Source organism: Knufia obscura (assembly GCF_036327395.1).
Source record: "Knufia obscura strain CCFEE 5817 isolate CBS 148926 chromosome Unknown scaffold_3, whole genome shotgun sequence".
Classification (NCBI taxonomy): Eukaryota; Fungi; Ascomycota; class Eurotiomycetes; order Chaetothyriales; family Trichomeriaceae; genus Knufia; species Knufia obscura.
In genome coordinates this window covers 2,197,825-2,218,645 of record NW_027042689.1, presented here as the reverse complement: position 1 = coordinate 2,218,645, position 20,821 = coordinate 2,197,825, and the positions used below count along the sequence as shown (strand labels likewise).

The following is a 20,821-nucleotide window of genomic DNA, read 5'->3' as shown; positions in this document are numbered from 1 at the left end:
AGTGAAGCTGGACAACTCGAATGTTGATCTGCAGGTCGCAGATGGTGCTCTTGACGCGCTCAAGACAGGTTGGTCAGTACGATCGATCTGAACACACGATGGGCGCCTCTGTGCAGCAGGATGTTTGAGATTGGCCGTAAGCAGAACGTGGAGACTGGAGGAAGTGGGAGTCGTCGATGAGATGTATCAGATTCTAGATCGAAAACGGAGCGCCGTGAGAAATGCAACTTGTTCGATTGAATAGCCAAAATTGAAGCGATGGTCAAGGATTATGGTCGAGTAGCGAGTGTTTACCGCGACGTCTGCAGTGCATTTCCAAGGTGTGAGACAGACAGCTGCGACACCCACAAGAACACCAAGGCTGCAGCTGACAAGCCCCAAACACAGACTAACCTAGCCAAGTTGCCCAAAGAGGCCTCAGTGCTGCGCAGCTTCACTCTTAGCCTGGGTATGATAGTGTGGCTTGACGCTATCAAAACAGCCCGCGCGCAGCTCAAGGCTAACTATGCTCAACCCAGCCAGAAAAAGCAACACAAACATCTTGTCTGTATCACTACATAGCAAAGTGCTTCTGGTAGAGTACCTTACTCTACCTATGGTAGACACTTCCCTGTCTGCCTAGCATAAAGCCTTGCAGTAACTACAAACTCTAGGAAGGAGCCATGCTCCGGGTGCACGTTATTGGCTGACAGATATGGAAGCTGTTGTCTGTGACGATGCTGCTGTTTCGCTTAAAAGCCTACAACAGCAGTCAAGAACTATTTGTCCAATCCTGTAACAACTACCAACTGTTGGAGTACTCGGTACCTGACTATATTGGCCATGTTTCGACCTTTGTATGTTGTCTATAAAGGATGTCTGTTTGGTCGACTCGTCTGCTCCTTGGCCAGCAAGTGCGTGTAAATCCTGCTCATCATCTGCAACGTGTGCCGTGTAGGATGGCTTCATCGCCATACAAAGGCAAATGTAGTCTATTTTTGACACGCACCCGGAGCGGCGCCGTATCATGATGATCACGCTGATCATCTCGCTCTTCAGCCGACTGCTGGTGGCTCTTAACCGTTTCTAATGGCCATGTTCTTTGAATCCTGTTATTAGTTAGCTACTTACTTGCTTGTGCTACAACCGCGGGCGAAAAGAAGAATGCATGTTCAAAGGTCAGCGCCGATCGTTCTAGCGTCTGCAAGGCGTATCTATTTATGTTGATAACACTACCTACAGTAGGGCACCGAGTCATACAGCTCTACGTCTATTGCTTCCACTGCCCTTGACTGCTGATGTCCTCATGATCATCATCGAAGCCGTCGCCCTTGCTAAAGACGTCCTCCTCGCCGGCGTGATCGTCGTGGTAAGGTTGAGGACTCGGCTCATCGTCAAAATATGCCACGTCGTCATCCTCATCTCGGGCTAACGTTTCAGCAGCCACCTGCGCTTCAGGATCATCTGTGAATTGGTTGGGAATATGACCTGTCCTTCGTGACTCTTCTCGAACACGGCCTTCTTCTTCGGTCTCGAGCTCCCGCGCTCGCTGCATTGTCTTCCTGTAGATGAACCACCCGACGAAGGCCCCTAGCAAGCCGAAGAATATGATGCTGAACCAGTTCAATGCCTTTGTGCCAGCACTCATCTCTTCTTTGTTCTTGGCGATGTTTGCCAACCTGCTTCCGATGAAAACGTGGATGAGGAGCTTTGGTGATATCAAAGCCGTTGCCAATGCATATGCGGACGGCTCCACGGTTGGGAAAGTGGACATGGCTCCATTGCTAAGGGAGTATGGCAGAGGGCACAGCCTGATCATGCAAATCAGTTTCAGACCGTCCTCCTTCAAGGTCAAAGTGAGCGCTGCAAAGCGCTTGTCGTTGGCAACCATGCGCTCAACGTATTTCCTGAGCAGTGTTCTTGATACAATGAAGGAACAAAATGACCCAGCAACCGTCGCGGATGCGTAGATAAGCCAACCTTCGCCAACGCCGTATACAAACCCTGCCAGCGTCCCACAAGTTGAGTAGCCTATCAGTGGTGGGAAGGCCGTCATAAATGTCAGCGCCCATAATATCGTCCATCCTCCTGTAGTGTGTTTCCACCTCTCAGCGTATGGCTCGAGGAAACCAAATATTTTCTCGTTGAAGATCAGAAACAATAGACCAAGCACATTGATAATGATCAGAAGCAACCCAGCAAGGATCCTTTGTAAGGGGGTCATCCTGTTGTAGGTTGCCATGAACTTCCGCTGTATCTTTTCCGCATTGTTGATGATCTCATCTCGAATCTCTGCTGTTTTGCTCCGGGTACGAGGCGAATCTCTCCCACGCGCATACGAACTCCGCGGTCGATTGAAAGGTGGGCTGAGCAGATTGGCGGACGAACCCTGAGGAGATACAGGAAGTGCCATCGACGGTGACATGCTGGCTACGCTGAGGACGCTGTTGAGGATAGGGGAATGTAGTTTTGGATAGCAGGACTCATACACGACGCATGATCAGATCACTCAGGTAATACTTGCTGAAGCAGAAAACGAGGTGAATCGAAGAGCAGGAGTTAAGGCCATGATGGTAATGCTGTTGACTGCGCTCCGAGTCTCATGAAACGTAGGCCATCCGCTAGAGGGTGGACTCCAGAAGAATGGAAGCTGCGGCTCAAGATCTCTCCGGAATCCAAAGGTTGTGACGTCTTTGGGGACTGTGGGCAGGGGCACGCGGTCAGCAACTCAACCCCAAGTCTCCTGTACCACGGGACCACAGGTACTCTCACTATCACCATTCCCTTCATAGACTGCGAGCTTGTGCTGCCACGTTTCTCATAGACTTCCGAATTGTTCCTTTGAATCACTACACGGTCGACAGCTCTCCCGGCCGCACCAGACCACTTCCTTCCGTTGCCCGTTTGTTGCCTAAATCCATATCACCCTTGTTCATCTGCCGGTCGTTAGACTCGTTCAGCCGAGGGGGGAGTTCGCAGTCTCATGCATCGGTTTACTTCGAGATACAAGACCAGAATAAAGACACCGACGTGACCGTCGCATCTTGCGCCCAAGCACCATGATCACGCCAGAGCAGTATCAACTATGTAAGGCCATTCTAGACAATCAGGCCTTGGAGGAGGAAGACAAGGTTGAACAACTCGAGGGTCTATTGCGCAAAGAGACGACCTTAAGCGGAACTGCTCTTGAGAATGCCGTACTCGATGCGCTCTGGCGCCACAGGAGCGCAGCGAGAGGAGAGGATGAGCTGCCGCAGAGGCATACAGTCATACGCAAATCTTCGCCTGCGCCATGGCAGATAAATCGTGCGCCAACACCACTTGGCTCCCCTCCTCCATCCTCGAGCCCAGCTCTGTCTTCAGGATTTCCTGCCTCGTGTCCCAGCTTCTCCCGCCAACGATCAGCAGCCTCTCCCTTCGCATCACCTCGGCCGTCACCTCGCCTTGCAATGGCACAACCGATACCTCATAGCCCTAGCTTGAATGCCTACGAATTTGCAGATGCGAGTCCCGCTCCAGACATCTACGGCGATTTTGGCAGCGATACTGTTGACTGGCTGATGGCCGATGAGACGGCAAGTAACGCATCCTCTACCGGTACAGGATCTTTGAGTGCTGCGGCTCCAGAGTGGACCCCACAACCTGACATGAGCCCATATGACATGCTTCGCTCAGTACTGGGCGACCAGATGTCAGATGACCAGATAGAATCCGCTCTCGAAGATAACTCCTACGATCTCGCGGCCACCATTGCAACATTACTCGGAACAGATAATCTTGGCGGAAGCTCGACCCCGAGCAAAAGTAATAACATCCTTGTAGGAAAGTCAATGGCCCAACCGCCAGCTCGACCTGGCACGCCTGGATCCTCCAAGAGTCCTATCGTGTGTAAATACTGGCTTGCTTCCGGGTCGTGTTTGCGTGCGGACTGTCGCTTTGCTCATGATACTAGTGGCTATCTTTGCAAGTAAGTAGCGAACCGTTGTTTCTGGCCTTTTCCGTGCTGACCTGCTTCTAGATATTGGATGAACGGTCAATGTCTCGCAGGAGACAAGTGCCAGTTCTCTCACGATCCTTCCGTACTTATGACCCATCTGAATCTGAACGAGCAATTGGCCAATTCTGGCTCTGCATTTCAGCTACAAGATAGTACTGACCAGTTTCCTGCGCTCGGCAACATACCTCGAGGGCCTAGCGGATCCTCGCCTTTCAACCCAGCTGTCTCGGGTTTTGCGCCCTCCGTGTCTCCAGCTATTCACAACCCCCGAAGTGCGTTTGGAGGCATCGGACCAGGTTCCCGGCCACATTCAAGACCTAGCTCACGACATCAGAATAGACCTGCTACGCCTTCTTCGCTGTCAATGGACGATCCTGATGCATTTCCGACCCTGGGTTCGTTGAGCTCGAAGCGGGCTAAGCACCATGGCAATAGGTCAAGGCACGGGCATGCCTCGGGTGAGAAGGAGCCGCCGTCATCGCTTGCGGATGTAGTCAAAATGTCACCATCTCCGGCACCAGCACAGTTGCGCAAGACTGAAGCGCCCCGCAAGATCAGAACCTTTGGTGGTGCAGATAGTGCTGCAGCAAGAAAGATCCCAGAGCCACAGCATATACCCTGGCTTGAAACGGGCTCAAAGGCCAATCAACAATATTTGAAGCACCGTGCCGAAGCCATCAAGCACGGCAGTATCCGAAACAAGTTCTTGCAGAGGTACGCTCCTTCTTTTTCGTGTTGGAGATCCTTACTAACAGCGCTAGTGCCGCGCAAGCCTGGAATAGGAACGACGCTCGAGCTGCCAAAGCACTTTCATTAAGAGGCCAGGCAGAGAATGAAGAAATGCGGAAAGCTCACCGTGCAGCAGCCCAAGCATTATACGAAGAGCGCAATCAACATCTACGCGATGGCGATGAGGACGAGGAGTTATACATTGACCTTCATGGCCTCCATCCCGAGGAAGCGATAGAATATCTCGAAGAGATACTCAAGACTCACGAAAGACGCGGTCGGCGGATTATCTACGCCATAACAGGCACCGGTCATCATAGCAAGAACGGCAAGGACAAAGTTGGTAAAGGTGTTCGCAACTGGCTGAATGAATGGGGCTATACGTTTCGTGAATTCAGCGTGCCTGGTGAGCGCGGAGGCTACATTGGCGGCGTGCTAGGGATCGACATCACATCTCATAGGCGGCAGCGGCAGCCCTTAGACGACGCGAAGGAGGAAAGCGCGATGACTACTGCCGTTGCAGGCAAAATACAGCTCCTGAAGCGAGAAGAATACGCAGCGTGACTACACGAATCTGCATAAATCATCATACTCCTTCCCTGTCAAGTTGCATACGCATCCAAGCATGCACTTCGTGTATAATTCAGCAGCTTACTCTGTCAACGAGCCGCTCACGACTCGCTAATGTGGAAGGAACTACTGGAACATGCTGTCATGACCCAGCGTCATTCGGTGGAAGCTGTAACCAGCAGTTGCATCGTTCGTTTCTTTCGCGAGGCATTCACGCCCCGGTTGTACCATGAATGCATCTTCCGATCCATTGATATCAAAATGGAAAAGAGGCCACCCGTAGCGAGATTTGATTGGCTCGTCGACTTTGACAGCGGCAATTGTCACTATGCCTCACCGTTCGGCGTTCACTACACACACATCTGTTTCACCCATGACTAACACACTGCACTCATTACGACTTGGGTGAGAATACTCTAACAACGTACGTCTAGCTCCAGACGGAAAGCTACGATGTGTACGTACCTTCAAGATGCCTCTACCGGTTCGTACAGCCTCAGTGCGCACGACGGACACCAGGAAGAACACGTCGCGGTTGGCACGGCCGGCTCAAGCCAACCCGATACGGAAAACACAAGACCTTGAGCGTCCTGAACAGGCAAACACCAGTTTTCCAGAAGACAGAACACCATCGGATTCGGCAAATGGCAGTCAACCTTCGTCCAGAATTCCCAGTCCGTTCAAGCTCGACCGTCCCGCCTTTACGAACCATATTCATCAGACAAGCACGGCTCAGGCAAAACCACCTCCAAAGGGGCATTCTCGCCAGCGGAGTGCCGTATTGCCACCACTGAGTAGCGGTCAGAAGTTTGGTCACTCACGATCCATTTCTGCAATTTCCGTCAACACTAGATCCAGTTCGGGCAACGACGTTTCACAGGTCTCAGTAAAGTCGAGATTCAATGTCTCCCAGAGCCCAGCCAAAACTGTCAAAGCCCAGCCTGAAACACGCCCTTCAGCTCTGGCAGTTCCGAACTCACGCTTGATTCAGAACGCTGTTCTTCCCGAATCTCTGCAAAACGAGCTTCTGCAGCTCTCCATGGTTCACAAAGAGTCTGCACCGCGGCTGCGGGCGTTCGAGCGGAGCATAGCAACATCGCTTGCTGGGAAACAGGCACACTTGACGTCGGTCCGTGCAGATGTCCAAAGACAGAAACAAGACATTAGTGCCGCGTCAAATCTTCTCGCCATTGACTCTTGGCTCCAGCAGATTGGCTACCAGAAAACTTGCCAGTCAGTACAGGATCTCAGTGTTGTTGTACGCGACCTGCAAACATTAGAACGAATATTCGAGGGCGAAGATGGCTTGGCGGCTGCTTTTGACAAGTGGAGCTACGGTATTGCCAATAGAGATGGAGAAGACATGCCCTTGACATCTGACGACACAGCTTTGGATGTCGTCTTCGAAAAGGAGCTGGCCCCAGAGTTACAGCGCTTCAAGCAACAGGTCGCTTCTTCCGTGGCGACGTTGGCAAGTCTGTCAGCATGCTCACCCGACTCCAGCATGTGTCTGACCATACAAGGACAGGCTTCCTTGGCTAAGTGTCTACTATCGCAAAGTCAGGTGATGCTTCTGATAGGCAACGAACTCGTGTCAGAACACCGTCAGTGGATCGAACAAGAAGTCGCAGCTGCTGTCAATGGGCCCCAAAACCCGACCAACTTCGCCCTAACTGACTCCAGGCCCATGTGGACGTAAGTGCAAACGAGACAGTGCAGAGGTAAGATTACACACTCCATCCTCAGGCAGCAACTAGCATCCTCCTGCACCTACTACCGGACAGTCAGATCGTGGCGTAATCAGCCGCCCAAACATATGCCCGGCATTTGTGCTCGAAGGCGGTCACCTTGTTTGTCCGGGGAGGTGCTCGTGCAAGATCTCAGATATGAGTGTCTCCACTAATCTTGGGGAAGTCAGTCTTACGTCAGCATAACTTATCATACCGAGTGGAACCTGATCTGTCAGAATCTGTCAGAGCATTCACGAACCGCTACATTTCCGCGCAAGACCAATCTACCGGAGGGTTGCAGTTACCATGGTCAGTGAGATCCAATCAGTGCTCCGCGTACGACAAACCCGGGGGCCGGTAGGCTTAACCCCGAAGACCGCTAGTATCGATACAACAGCTCCCCACTGCCACCGCTCTGTCGCCGTCCTCAAGTGAGCAAGCGCAAGTTATTGCACATGCTACTCGATTGGCACAATGCTAGCATGCCGTGGAAGCTATTTGAATTTGTTCTAGAAGGAATGCTGCGCGGAAGCCAGCGGCTGCAGCTACTCTCATGTACCGCTAGTGGACATCTCGTGCAGCTGCCGGCCGCAAGTCGGACTCTAGGCTGAATGTGACGATCAACGTCTGCAACCTCAACTCGACACCTCTTCGCGTTGATGCAACACACAGACTTGTGTCGTCTGCTACTCAAGGCAAGCGAACGCCACATATGGCTCTCGGAGCTATGGCTGGCTATCATGGAAGCACCGCGTCACTCTCTTCCTGATTAGGCCTTCGTCGATACCATATCTGAAAGAGTGGCCGATTTCCACCTTGTCGGTTATGCTAATGACGTTCTGCTTGGAAATCCAAATATGAGGATACTGTTGCCACACCTCAGTCTTATGCTGAGAGCAAGCCGCGTCAAACTCAATGGGGAGCCCCCATATCGAGATTACAGGCATGCTTGATCCACAATCCTGAGATTAAATGCACGCGATCCTAGCGGACAAGGCGGTCTGCGTCTTGTGCACACATACGGAAGCTGTCTTGAGCCAATTGGCTCCGCAGAGAAACCTCCCGCGTCGCGTCACGCGTGATCCTCTGTTCTCTGATGGCCCGAGCGTAGCGCGACTGTCGTGCATACAGATATCAGGATGACACCCTACGACAAGAGGCAATAACCTTCACCCCGAAACGCCGAAGCGTGGCAAAAGATGCCATATATGTCTCATCGTCTCATCCTCGCGCTCTGGATTACTTACGGCCGGGATAGCTCTCAAGCCTATGATCTGTAACACGACTTTACTGCTGTAAGCAGGATCAGAATCAGGCATGCAGAGGCAAGCGTGAATTGGCATCAGCATAAAGGCAGGCAGGATTTGTCTCGTTGAGCTTGTCCCTCAAATATTCGCAATGGAGGACCCCGGAGGACTTTCAGGACAATCCTCGCCAACGAATCATTACCGGTTGCCTTCCTTTAGTAGCTTGAGTAGCAACGTTGGGCCCCCGACGAACACCACACAAGCTCAAGGTGGCGGCATCTATGACTCCGTTTCAAAGGACCCAGGCCAGGCCCTAAGACAACAGCTTCATGTGCTGAAAGCAGAGAAAGACCGTATTCAGGCTTTGTACGAACAGCTCGAAACGAAGTCCTACATCATGGATCGAGAGCTTGCGGCGCTCAACGAGGAACGGGAGGAGCTGAGAAAACAGGCACGGTCCTTGGCCAGCCAAGTCGAAGATCTTCTCAAGGAGAAAGAGCGGCTGCAACACCAGTCTCAGGCGGATGCCAGTCAGTGGCGGCAGATCATGTCCATGTCCTCTCGGTTGCAGATGCAGAGTGTTGAGGAAACTCGCCGTTTCAATGCCGAGCGCGAGGCATGGATTCGTGAACGGACAATGCTGGAGCGGAGGCTATCAGGTATGCAAAGTCCGACCTTGTATCGAACGGACACGGGGGAGAGTTCGAGCGTGTCGTCTGATTTGCGGCGGACACTTACATTGTCGTCGATGGATGATGACCAGTTGAGGCAGGAAGTCAACAGCCTGCGAGAACGATGTACAGAGCTTGAGGAGCTACTTACGGCCGTAGTGAAGGAATCGGCCAGCATAGAACGAACAGGTAACTTGCTTCGAGAAGTCCGGAGGCGAGTTGCCTCGACCGCAGCAAGGACACCGAGCGACAACTCGGAGGATCAAGGAGGTCGTGAGCTATGTAGATGAAGGATGTTGTTGAGCTGCGTCCGCATTTCCGGGTACGTCGGATGTCACAGGCGATGGACAGTTCACGAGCAGTCCAATCTGTTAGCCGAGCTGACCTAAGTTCGTCAGTCTCATTACGTTATTGCTTACAGAGCCCAAACTAGACCAAGATGGCAGGATCGAGTACACAAGCTAGGCAATGTCACATTTTCAGCACCGTTTAGTGCCTCTGCCTGCTTCGGCTACTGTTCGCCTTCAAATACCCTGCTCCGGACTGCGAGGTGCACCGACAGCTGCTGCCATCCATCACTCGCACGCCTCATCTTGAGCCGCTCGACATTGCTTCAAAAGCACGATGTGAGAGATTGACTGAAGGACCAGCCCTTGCAGTGCAGTAGTCGTTCAGCGATCAAGCGACAGACCATGATCTCCAGCTGGTGGTCATCTCGACTCGAGAGCAAATAACTGTCGAACAACAAACAATGTTTCTCATCGTCCACACGGACTCCAATACCACCTACAGCTCGGCTACCCCTCGACACACCATCAGCAACACGCCACACAGCCTCGCCGCGCCCCCCCGTAGATCGCACACGCTGACATGCCCGTGACAAGCGAGATTCCTCAGAAAGAGCATCAGCAAGTACACGGGACTAGACACAAGGCATCCATTAGAGTAATGCCGTTGCTCTGCTAGAACCATTCAATCTCATCCTAATCATTCTGGTGTTCTGCGATGTTGGAAAGGAAATGAAATAAAGCCATCGAATGGATACATACCCGGTCCACGTGGCTAGGAGGTGTAAAGCAAGAAGTACAAACTCTATTAATTGAGGACATCAACAACAACAGTGCTCATTCAAGAACCATCACCCCGTTGACCTTCCTCTAAACCCCCAGTGGATGATCTTAGTTGCAACTAGAAAGTGCTAGTGTAGTCACTCACCCCTACCGCTTCTAAGCTGACCACAGGCATACTCTATTCCACCATAGCCCTCAAGTGTCTCCTTTCATGAATGGACAAAATCAGGACTCAATTAAGCTTCCTTCCGCAATATCGATGGCTGTCCCTGATACAGCTCACCACCTCTCCATGTTCGTAGACAATGCTAAAACAAGGACACCCTTCTCAACTAGTAATCGAACGATCCCTGACTGCCTAACGCTCGTAACCTGATATAGACGGCTCATATAGACAGACATAAGACCAGGAAGGCTCGAACATGTAATGTTGACACGACCCAATGGAAATATGATGTGCTGATCTGGACAAATGACTCGAGGGAACGAAAGGTAGACAGCGCATTGTAATAAATGCCGACTTGCGCATGCAGGTCTGTTGTCTCGGTATGCTGTATTCAAGGTCAACAGCTTGCCGAAGATAGGCAGAGAAGTGAATATGTCCATGTTTCCCCACTGATCGCTATCGTACTATACAAGCCGCGAATTTTCGTACATCTCCTGATCCCCTCCAATCCTATCATCCCCAAATCCCAAAATACACCTTCCGTCTCGGCCGCTCCTGCTCCTCCGGCCTCCTCGCCCCAATCCTAACCAACCTCTCCTCCTCAGCCCTCGCCGCCTCCTCCTTCTTCCTAACCTTCTCCTCCTCCCTCCTCTTCACCCCCTCAATCTGCTCGACCCTCTTCCTCTCCATAAGCTCATTCAAGCTCTCCCCCGGCCTCTGTCCCATCTCCTGCATCTGCCTCCCAATCATCTCACTATTATACACACCGCCCCTCTCCCTCTCTCGATTCGTCAGCCCATCATCCCACTCAACCAGCCCCTTAACATCTACACCACTGACTTCATCAGCCTCTAGATCCTCCATCCCATGAGCGCGACGGTAGAGTCGACGTTTCTGTGCGTCGAGGATGCCTTGACGACGGTGCTCGGCTGTTTGGGCCGTTGTGTATTCTAGGTGGAGGCGGTAGACGGACCAGACTTCGGAGAGGTAGGTGAGGGGGGAGAAGAAGAGCATGTTTAGGGGGGGGATTAGGTGGGCGTAGGGGCTGGTTTGGGACCAGGTTGAGATCATGCTTGTGAAGGCTAGGGTGAGGAGGACGGCCTGGGAGCGTCAGTGGCTGAGTTATAGATTTGACAGGAGGGGCGTGGGTAGAGGCGCGAGCAGACAGCACGATGAGTATCGACAGCTGTAGCATTTTCCCTCACTGTCTGCTGCGCAGTCCAACCAGCCCCAGTCCTGGATGTAGTGTAGACCTACCATAGTAATACTAACATGCACCCATCTCGTCGTCAAAAACCAATGCATCGTCGTCCCCGGATTAGGAAACATATGCGGATAACTCTTCTCCCTACTCCTCGCTCTCTCCCTCTCATTCATGCCCTGATTGTACGCCGCACCAGCACCGTACATCCCCGTGGTTGAGCGGGCATTCCGCTTCGCTGCGTGAGATGGTGGTCGGAACTTATCTGGCTGTTCGAGGACTATCGGTTTCCCCGGAGGTGGAGGATCACGCGTCGAGGAAGATGCATATCGCCGATTTGACTGTGAGCTGTTCGGCTGTTTATGGCATGCTTGTGAACCGCGATGTATCGAGCTTATGCCGGAATTGTGGATGTTCCTGCGTGGTCGGGTGAGAGCTTGCAGCAGTCGTGCTGATGCTGCTTGCTTCGCTGCACACTCCATCTTCAATCAGTTAGGATTGACACAAGTTGCCGGCGAAAGCAAGCAGATAGACCGGTGCTTGTTGAATGTATTCACCTCGTGGCGGAAGTCCTTCAACTTTGGGAATAGCAGTCGATGGTGAAGCAAACACGGCAAACAAGTTTCGCCGTCTACCATGTCAGTCTGAGGTGCAAAGGAGCAGAATGGCAACTCAAGGTACACATGTTACGAATGCTTAAGAGCTCAAATAGCTGGTATGTTCATTATTCGGTAGAATACCTGATACTGTATGGGGGTATATATGCCAAAGTATCCCGGGTTTATGCCCCTTGCGTTCCATACGCATATATCCCTAAGCTGTACAGTCCCCGACCTCTTCCCTCGAGATGGAACAACAAATGAAAATAAATATGCTCCATAGTGTCCAAGTGCCACGGAGAGGGCAATAGTGCTTCTGTATGGTACATCCACCTGTGCCATGTGCCTATAAATGCCAAAGAGTGTGTCGAAGACTCCCTGAGAGTCCAGGTCAGTATAACGAGCGCGAATGGTTCCAAATGTTCAACCAAGAGCAATGCATGCCAAAAATGTACTGATGGATGCTGGAAACGCCGTGTGATGCAGGAAAACATGCCCCTTCTTAGCTTTTCGTACATGGATATGATATCAACAAGGTCTATGTGCAAAAGGACTTTTTCGATGGTGTCGTGCGAGAGATGACGCGTAGCAGGCTAACCGCTCATCTGTAGTTCGGTGTTGGATTAAGAGCGAATATATTTGCAGCTGTTCGAGAGGCCCATTCGTTGTCTTCGTATGGCGGTGTGGGCCAGTGTGATGGTACATATTCTTCTTGTTTTTGGTGAGTAATGTTCAATGGTTTTGACGGTGTCTGGGTCGAATATCCAAATTGCACACCATCTCGATTTGCGGATGGAGAAGGTGTGAGGTATGCACTGTGCATACTAGGTTGGCTGGTGATATGTGTCATTGATTGTCGATTTGCATCTTTCTGCGGCGCGGAGTCCGCATTCAGGCGTCTAGCAGCTCGTCGAGCCCCATTGAGTGCTTCGTCGAGCAGCTCATCCTCCTCCGCCGGGACGTCGTACTGCTGTACAGGGTTCGCCGAAAGCTGAAATGTTCTTCTCGAACGGCCAGTCACAGGGGTAGTCGTCGAGTTGAGATTGTCGCTAGACTTTTGAGACCGGCTACGTGACAGACTGTGTGTTCTCTTGAGGGGACTGTGGTTGTTGCTCTGAGCGTTTGCCTGGGGTGCCGACGCCTGAGAATCGTTCTTATCGAGGCTATACCTGACACTCTGTAGTGCTTGGTCGAGATCCAGGAAATCTGTATGTGCTTCGGGTATGATCTTGTCAACAATCATTGACGACCTATTGGACCAAGGTACATTTGCTGCCTGGGCCTCAATATCATCTCCTCCAGGTGAAGCAAGACCGTGACGACCAGAGAACCGTCTGGCCCGTTTCCGAAGATGAGAGAAAAAGCTCTCTTTCTGAGCTGATAATGGAGATACAAGACCGCTTCTGCCGTTGCCAGTGAGAGCTTTTTCGGCTTCTTGTCGATGAACGTCTGGGTAATGGTTGCCATGAGAGTTGACCGATAGCTGTCTGCCAATCTTTTTCGATTTATCCTCAGATGGCCGGGACGTCTTTGTCTCAGTCTGTTGCGCTTGAGCGTTTACAGTGTTCGGGATCGGCGATACGGGCTTGATTGATGGGAGGATCGGCATTGGAGCACCAGAAGCTGGCGTGCCTTGCCATGTGGCTCTTTTGTTCGCCGGCGGCCTTTGCTTTCCGTTGCCGCCTTCTGCTTGTACCGCTAGGCTCACATCATGCTGCGCCAGTGGAACAGCAGGTGCACTCTCGCGTGCAATGAGTGACCGTCTGAACCATGAAGGCTTAGATGTCAGGGTAGGCTCGACCTCCTTTGACCGGAAGCTGAGATCCGAGTGTTTTCTTCCGAGCAGGCGCGATGAGCTCTTTGGTCTCAACGGATCAACAGCATCAGCGAAAAACTCGTGATCCATTGCTTGGAGAGAAGTTGGCCGATTCTTGGGATCCCACATCAGACACCATGTGACGAAATTGCTGAAAGATGCAGGCCATTGGGGAGGTTGCAGGATTGTGTCCATGGCATGAGGAGCCATCTGTCTCGTGGTTAGTAATATGTATGAGAAACAGCTCAGGTGCTCTAGCATACCTTCGGGAAAGAAAAGCCCAGTTTCTGAGCTAGTCGTGTGCCTTCTCTCCATTCACCACCACCTACTTTGGTGCCTTGTTTTGTATACCAGTTGCCAGGGCTTCCCATTATTTCGCATACCCTCCATACTTGGTCGACTTCGTTACCGCCGGGAAACAGCGGCTTCAGTGTTGCAATTTCCACGGCCATGGCACCGATGGCCCACATGTCTACAGGTGCTGAGTACTCGCCAGCCCTTAACAGTACCTCGGGAGCTCTGTACCATCTTGTCGAAACATATGTTGTGTAGGGTAGCTTGGACTGTGTCTCTCGAGCCAGACCGAAATCAGCGATCTTTATCGAATATGTGGGTGGTGTTGAAGGTGGTGTGACCATGGCAGAGTACCGACTGAAAGCTGAAGACGAGTCATGTGGGGCTGAGGACGTTACCAAGATGTTCTCTGGTTTGATGTCTCGGTGAAAGAAGTTGTGAGCGTGTATGTGATCCAGCCCTGACAAGATTTGGTATAGTATGCTCTTCACACTTCTCACATCCATGCACTTGTGGTCTCTTGCCTTCATCAGCTGATACAAATTGCCGTCCATGTATTCCATGCATATGTGCAGCTTCTTGCTGTAGGGGTCAAGGAAAATATCGAGGGCTCCGACGAGGTGAGCATGGAAGGGAAGCGTCTTGAGGAAGATAACCTCTCGCAGCTCGAGGCATGGCGCAAAAGAGTCGAAGGTCTTCTTCATCGTTTTGATGGCGATCTGCCGATGGTCAGCATCTATACTACAGAGGTCGTCACGCTATCACTCACCATGGTACCTCTTCTTGCAACTTGAGACCCAGCTCCCCGAACCCGCGCCAGAGAAACACTACCAAAGCTGCCATCGCCAATATCTTTAATGACCTCGAAACGATCCTCCAACGCCAGGTTGGAGTGTGATGACGGCCTTTGGCCATACTCCATTACGACAGTCATTGCGTATCCGTCGTAACTGTTTTGTCGCGTGTCCCCTGACCGTAATGCTAGTCTGCGTTGTCTTTCCGGTTCAAGTACAGACTCCTCTTGGATCGGTGTTGTTCAGTCGTGGATCTTCTATAGTCCGGTCATTCTCGAATCGATCTGCTGTACACGGCTATCTTGGGATCTGGTCGAATCTGTTTGCATGCGGTCGTTTTGGTCGAAGAAGTTGATTAGACAGCAAGGAGCGTCGAGGTTGAGCAGCTCAGTAGTAGCGAACGTGGTTAAGGAGAAGCAACGACGTGAAGGGCAACGAGATGAGATCAACCTCCCAAGTTCGAGCTTGTACCGTACGCGAAAGACCAGGAGCTAGCGTTGCTCGAGAAGAGGATCGAGGCAGTCGGCTTCTAGAGGATGGGTCCAGAGGTCGATTTGCGGTAAGTGATGGTAGCGGATCCGCAGGGGTCGCGGAAAGTGGATGTGGCACACCGTCTCCTTTTGTTGGCGCTTTTTAGCACAGTGCCGGAGAAAGTAAGATAAACTCGATAGACGATAGCGAAGCGGTGCTGTGCCGTATCAGCCTCTATCGTCAGAGGGGTTCAGAGGGGTGAGCGCGTCGAAATGGTGTGCAGAATGGGAACGGAGGTTGAGGGAGGAGGTCGGATCTGGGGCCTGTCGCGTTGAATTTGACAGGGTACGGAGAAAGGAAATTATCCTCAGCCCGGCGCTCTCAGTACACGAGGTTCTCAGTGTGATGAGAACGATCACTGTGCCACGATGGCTGGAACAGATGCAGTGACGGGAACAGAGTATGAAGCGAAGGGGTCGAAAAGAGAGCGACTGTCGGTGTTGATGTGGTGAGCACTGGTTCGGAGACTGGCGGACTACGATCCTGAGATTTGCCAGTCGGATTCGCTGTGAGTGCTTCCTGGTGTTCTTGCGCAAAGTTCGCGTAGTCGCTCTGGCAAATCGAAGTGCCTCAGATGCCCATAGCGACTGCCAAACACCACTGCCAGTGCGAGAAACTCGACTGAATCAACGCTGGTGTGAGACTGGCAAGCACGGAGCAGTTGTGACAACTACTTGGTACCAGCCAGCGGCCGTTGGTGGGTCTGTCGAAGCTAGCTCTGCTGCGAGTGGCTGATAAGTTGTGCGGCGGTGATAAGTATTATTGGAGCAAGGGCTAATCCGCACCAGTCGAAGCAAAGCCGGAGGGAAGCCTAACAGCTAGCAGTGCACGCCCGAAAGCAGGAACCTGACTCTCAAGTCGCCTCAATTTTGGCTCTCATTAGTCCGCTGTTGGTGGACATGCTAGACGATCATTCGATGATTCCCCGTGCAGGCCCGTGCACCAATGCGCGCTAGCTCCGTGCCTGGCAACGCCCAAAACACCCAAGACAAGAACATAGCGTGACCACCAAAACTTGCCGTCTCAACGGCAAGCGCATATCCCTGTCGCTAAGCTTGCCCTCCAATTTAGAGCTTACAGAACGTGCTGATGGGTGTTTTGTACCCCTATCGCCAGCGAAGGGCTCCTGTCGTTCAAAGCACAAACTTGGAAAGTCGTGGGAAAACCACTCAGATGCTATGCGCACAGACTTGGACCCCTTTGGGGCTCAAAGATCAAAAGCTTTGATCAAAGGTTCCTCTCCATGTCACAACGTGATGACGACGTGACGGCGGTGACTTGCAGCATGGCAGGGATGTGTCCTGTGAAGCAGACGGGAGACAAGATCTCAAGGGTCACATTCGGAAAATAGCAGGAGGTTGACCGAGACGCTCTCATGGCATGTAGTTTGTCTTCGATGCTACCAAGTGCTTGCTTCTTCCCACCCGTATCTACCACGTACTGAGCATGTAGAAGGACTTGCATATGTGCATACGGAGGTTCAAACGAAGCTCAGGACGCAAAGGACGGTGACTACACCGCAAGATGATCCTTGATAGTTGCAGCACATAGCTGTCAGGTGCATCATGATGCGATGATTTCCACATTCTTTGACTTCCTTTCTTCACGTCATAACCATGATCCGGGCAGACTCCTGCGGATTCTAGTATGGCGATTGAGAAGCAATATTACGCGCTCTACAACCTCACACTCATATAAAAAGCACTGCGTAGACGTGCGCTTCTATACTCACGCTCAGCATCTCTGTTTCTCGTCGTTGAACAAGCACCAAGTGCTGTGCAGCAATGCAGTAGCTTGCCACGTTGCAGCGGACAAGAAACCTCTCTTATGCAGGCAAGCATCACAAGCCAACTGCGCAAAAGTCTTGCCCCTGGCTAACTTGAGTCAGTTCCAGAGTGCTGGGCAAATCTCTTCTGTTCCTGAAGGAAAGGATATCCACTCTTGAGGTCCAACGACGCTTAGCGTTCTGTAGCGCAGCAGTCTTATTTTCGGTCGCGGGCGGCCACAAGGCAGCCGGTTAGCCTCCGCGCTGCTAAAATTGCCATATCGTGTTGAGATGAAGGTCCAATTTCGCTGTCATGGTTGTTGGTTGGCTGTGCTTTTCGGAAACTTCTGACAACATATCATATCGTGGCCGTCAGCTTTGTTTGTTTCGTCGACGTCGTGTATGCGAGCAAGCCAGCCGACGGTTGAGTTCGGCAAAAGTGAAGGGAGTGCGCAGTTGTCGTTAGTCGCTCTTCCCTAGGTTCATTCGGATCATCCTTGCAATCACGACGTCTTGGGGGATTCCTGTGTAAGTGATTGATACACCATATTGCTGTGGCCAGTGGAATAGGCTTGCTGTACAAAGAAGATCTCAATCACCTTGGGTGTAGCTCTTCTTACCTTCGACTATCTGCAGTGGATGAGTCGCGCCTAACCACCGGCTTTGCCTGCCGAAAGTTGGGTCAAAAGTGGTTTCAGTGAGGTACAATTCCTTCTTGCAACTTCTATTTGAACATGACTTGACCAAAGCATGAAATCTTCCTTGCACACGTCGATGTCAAATGATGGATGACCTGAGCACGCCGGTGAGCAGTTTCCTCACCGTGAACTGCAAAAGACAAGGGAAGGAAGTGTGTCGCATCCCCGCATACCCACTTTGTCACTTCTTCAAGTTCATTGTATCTTCGACTGAAAGAGATAGCAAGCACGACGGGTAGCAGCTTCACTGTTGAAGTATTTGCTTGCTGTCAAGTTGATCGTACACTCTTTCTCTGCACCTTTTATTGCGTCTTTGAGACATGAGCAGGCCCTTCTTCCTTGATACTTCGCCTAAACTCCAGGTATATTCGCAAGCACATACTTCATAAGTCCATACCAGATTTTTCATTCATTCATATACCGCGACGCACACTCATAACAATAGCCATTTAGTGGCACCACATCGTTCGCCCAAGCGTCAAAAGAACTCCAATTATCCCGTTCAGTCCTCGAACCAGAAAGCTTTTTGTACCTTGCGTGTTAGTTCACAACACTCCTGCAAAGGTCTACCAGCCTACCATGGCCGACTTCAGCAGCAGGTGAGAATACATAGCTCCCGTGTATTCGCTCTACTTACCTTGATGTTTCAGAATTCGATGCGCGGGCTGTGAGAGAAACTTGCTACCTCTCCGTTTCTCGGAGACATCTCGAAGACAGTATCACGAGTCGAGGAGTGCTCATCAACGAAATCCCAAGAAACCGATCAAAAACATACGATGTCAAGATTGCAATCCCCAGAACGTGAATGAATTGAAGTGCGTCATGTGTGACCAGGTGATGGGCCTCGAGAGATTCTCTAAGGCCCAGAGACGAAAGCCTGACGATGCTGTGAGTGCTACGACTTCGGTGTTGTACTTGACTGACTGTTCTTGAGCACTGCCTCCCTTGTCAGCAAGAGAAAGACGACCGAGAGGCTGACTACGAAAAAGAGGTCGAAGAGGTTATAATCATGGACGAGTATAAGAAGAGCGTTAGTAGAGTCCATCCTATCATTTCTCCAGAAGACTGATTTGTTAGCAACTGGGCATTGGCGGGACCGCCAGTCACTATTCATCAGTTGCAAGTGCAACACATCGATCAAGAACCACAACATCCCAAAGCGACCAATACGAGACAGAAACCAATCCTGGCAGCCCTACCTGGGCATATGGTAACGACGCGGTGAGCCTCGCGGGAATGGAGACACTGAGCATCGGTTCTGCCAACTCCAGAGGCACAACTGGCACAGGTTGGGACAGCTTCGCAGGTGATGGTCGGCCACGTACTACTCGGAGCGTCATCTCACGAAGCAGCGGAAACCCAGGGTTCGTCAAGCAGAACGCTGTGAGCAAAGACGCTCGTCAAAAAGCAGCAGAGCAGCTTGCACGTGAAGAGGCCAGAAGACAGCAGGAGGAGGAACAGGTAGAACGAGATGAAAGCGACAACGACTCAGAAGCTTCGGATGATCCATACTGAGTACAGCTGCTCCTAGTTTCTGCCAGCACACCACTTATCTTCACAATTCGGAGCAGCCGGGCTATGAAGGTCGCAGGGAATCGATGCGTGTATCATGACGAACGAGGACAGCGTGGTTTTGGCAAGACGCTTGACGCCTATTGGTATGGCGGGGTCTCTCTTGCTATCGATGAGAGGAAGACAGACTTCTGAGAAAATGCAAAGCAATATAATGGCTTCGTGCTACCTTTTGTGCATTGAGCTCGGTCGTGGTATCAATACTTCGTTGGCACTTTGCGGTATCTATGCTCTCCGTACACAGGGAGTCCATCACACTTCTGTTCGCAGACGTCTTCTGCGAGCGAATCGCGGCCGAGTACATGTAGCAAAAGGTGCCTAAGACAGTGTCGATCCCTCAGCCTATGTAGCCCGGATTCAAAGACAACTCACTGCCTTCAGAGAGTAATTGTGGCCGCATCCATACATGGCAGTGCGCTTATCCCTCCGGAACCCTCGTCTACCAACGTGAATCGCAGAGCCGGTTGAACGGCAGACGAAGCTGCAAGTAAGACGTGCATTCTTCATCGCGAACATGCCGGGCGCAATCATGATGCGGAGGCTGACAATGCTTCATTTCCATGATTGGTCCTTTGAAACAGGTGACCTCGTTCTGGGAGTCGTAGTGATAGGTCCATGAACCTATTGCTACCGATGTTTCCCTTCCGACTCGGTCCTCGAAGCAATTCCGCAGGGCAAGAAATATCGCTCAGTTCTCAAGTGCATCTCATGCCGTTGACTTGCATTAGCAGTGGGCCTTATGCACACGAGCATTGAGCATTGAGCATAGAGAAACATCTACCCAATCACCATGACTAGATGGAACCGACAGTGTTCTTCACCACTGAAATATTCTCCCTGCCGCCTCACACAGATGGAGGGGCACTGGATCTCAGCAGCTCATGGAACATGCTGAAGGAAATAAAATGCGGGTTCCGGGACAGACTGGCCTCTTGAAACCAGAAGGCAGAAGCCACAAGCTGTGGGACGTCCTCAGCCACCGCACCTGCACCTGACGTTTGACCGTCCTCGGTCTGTGACAGTACGGAGTAGCGAGGATGAGTCCCTTAAGGAAAGCGAAGGTACACAGAAAGGACACCGACCCTGAACTGGAGTGGACAAACTTGTCTGGACTGTTACAACCACGATTATCCTGTTATGACCCTTTCCAGAGTGGGTTTCAGCGTATGGCGGATTCGGCCTCACCCCTGCTAAGCTTCCTTTTCGGCTCTAGCTCACTCGCTGGCTCTTGTGGGGTTGGTCTTGTCGGTCAGTGCCAAAACGTGACGATCTTACAGGTGGTGCTGCCCTCGGTGCCCTTCGCTCTGGCTTGTGCTAAGTCTGGGTATCGACGTAATGCTGTGCCACAACCATCGCAAATCTCTAAACTTTACAACCAACCACTCTGAATGA

General features: G+C 51.6%; 7 protein-coding genes across 7 annotated transcripts; 4 read left to right on the top strand and 3 right to left on the bottom strand.

Annotated features, from left to right (window-relative positions):
• Positions 1–1,249: 1,249 nt before the first annotated feature.
• Positions 1,250–2,404, bottom strand: TVP38 (Tlg2-vesicle protein; the record flags this gene model as incomplete). Its single annotated transcript, XM_064872325.1, has 1 exon — positions 1,250–2,404. One exon carries the CDS (start codon positions 2,402–2,404, stop codon positions 1,250–1,252), a length of 1,155 nt encoding a protein of 384 aa, XP_064732705.1.
• A 634-nt stretch (positions 2,405–3,038) lies between these two features.
• On the top strand, positions 3,039–5,269 carry PMZ80_003897 (uncharacterized protein; the record flags this gene model as incomplete). Its single annotated transcript, XM_064872324.1, has 3 exons — positions 3,039–3,946; positions 3,998–4,690; positions 4,738–5,269. The coding sequence occupies 3 exons, from the start codon at positions 3,039–3,041 to the stop codon at positions 5,267–5,269; spliced, it is 2,133 nt and encodes a 710-aa protein (XP_064732704.1).
• A 478-nt stretch (positions 5,270–5,747) lies between these two features.
• On the top strand, positions 5,748–6,974 carry PMZ80_003896 (uncharacterized protein; the record flags this gene model as incomplete). Its single annotated transcript, XM_064872323.1, has 1 exon — positions 5,748–6,974. The coding sequence occupies one exon, from the start codon at positions 5,748–5,750 to the stop codon at positions 6,972–6,974; it is 1,227 nt and encodes a 408-aa protein (XP_064732703.1).
• Positions 6,975–8,403: 1,429 nt separating this feature from the next.
• Positions 8,404–9,213, top strand: PMZ80_003895 (uncharacterized protein; the record flags this gene model as incomplete). The annotated part of the gene is made up of 1 exon (XM_064872322.1): positions 8,404–9,213. One exon carries the CDS (start codon positions 8,404–8,406, stop codon positions 9,211–9,213), a length of 810 nt encoding a protein of 269 aa, XP_064732702.1.
• A 1,459-nt stretch (positions 9,214–10,672) lies between these two features.
• On the bottom strand, positions 10,673–11,569 carry PMZ80_003894 (uncharacterized protein; the record flags this gene model as incomplete). The annotated part of the gene is made up of 2 exons (XM_064872321.1): positions 10,673–11,260; positions 11,417–11,569. 2 exons carry the CDS (start codon positions 11,567–11,569, stop codon positions 10,673–10,675), a joined length of 741 nt encoding a protein of 246 aa, XP_064732701.1.
• Positions 11,570–12,560: 991 nt separating this feature from the next.
• On the bottom strand, positions 12,561–14,165 carry IME2 (Serine/threonine protein kinase; the record flags this gene model as incomplete). Its single annotated transcript, XM_064872320.1, has 3 exons — positions 12,561–13,985; positions 14,105–14,112; positions 14,159–14,165. 3 exons carry the CDS (start codon positions 14,163–14,165, stop codon positions 12,561–12,563), a joined length of 1,440 nt encoding a protein of 479 aa, XP_064732700.1.
• Positions 14,166–18,740: 4,575 nt separating this feature from the next.
• On the top strand, positions 18,741–19,372 carry PMZ80_003892 (uncharacterized protein; the record flags this gene model as incomplete). Its single annotated transcript, XM_064872319.1, has 2 exons — positions 18,741–18,745; positions 19,018–19,372. The coding sequence occupies 2 exons, from the start codon at positions 18,741–18,743 to the stop codon at positions 19,370–19,372; spliced, it is 360 nt and encodes a 119-aa protein (XP_064732699.1).
• Positions 19,373–20,821: the final 1,449 nt, after the last annotated feature.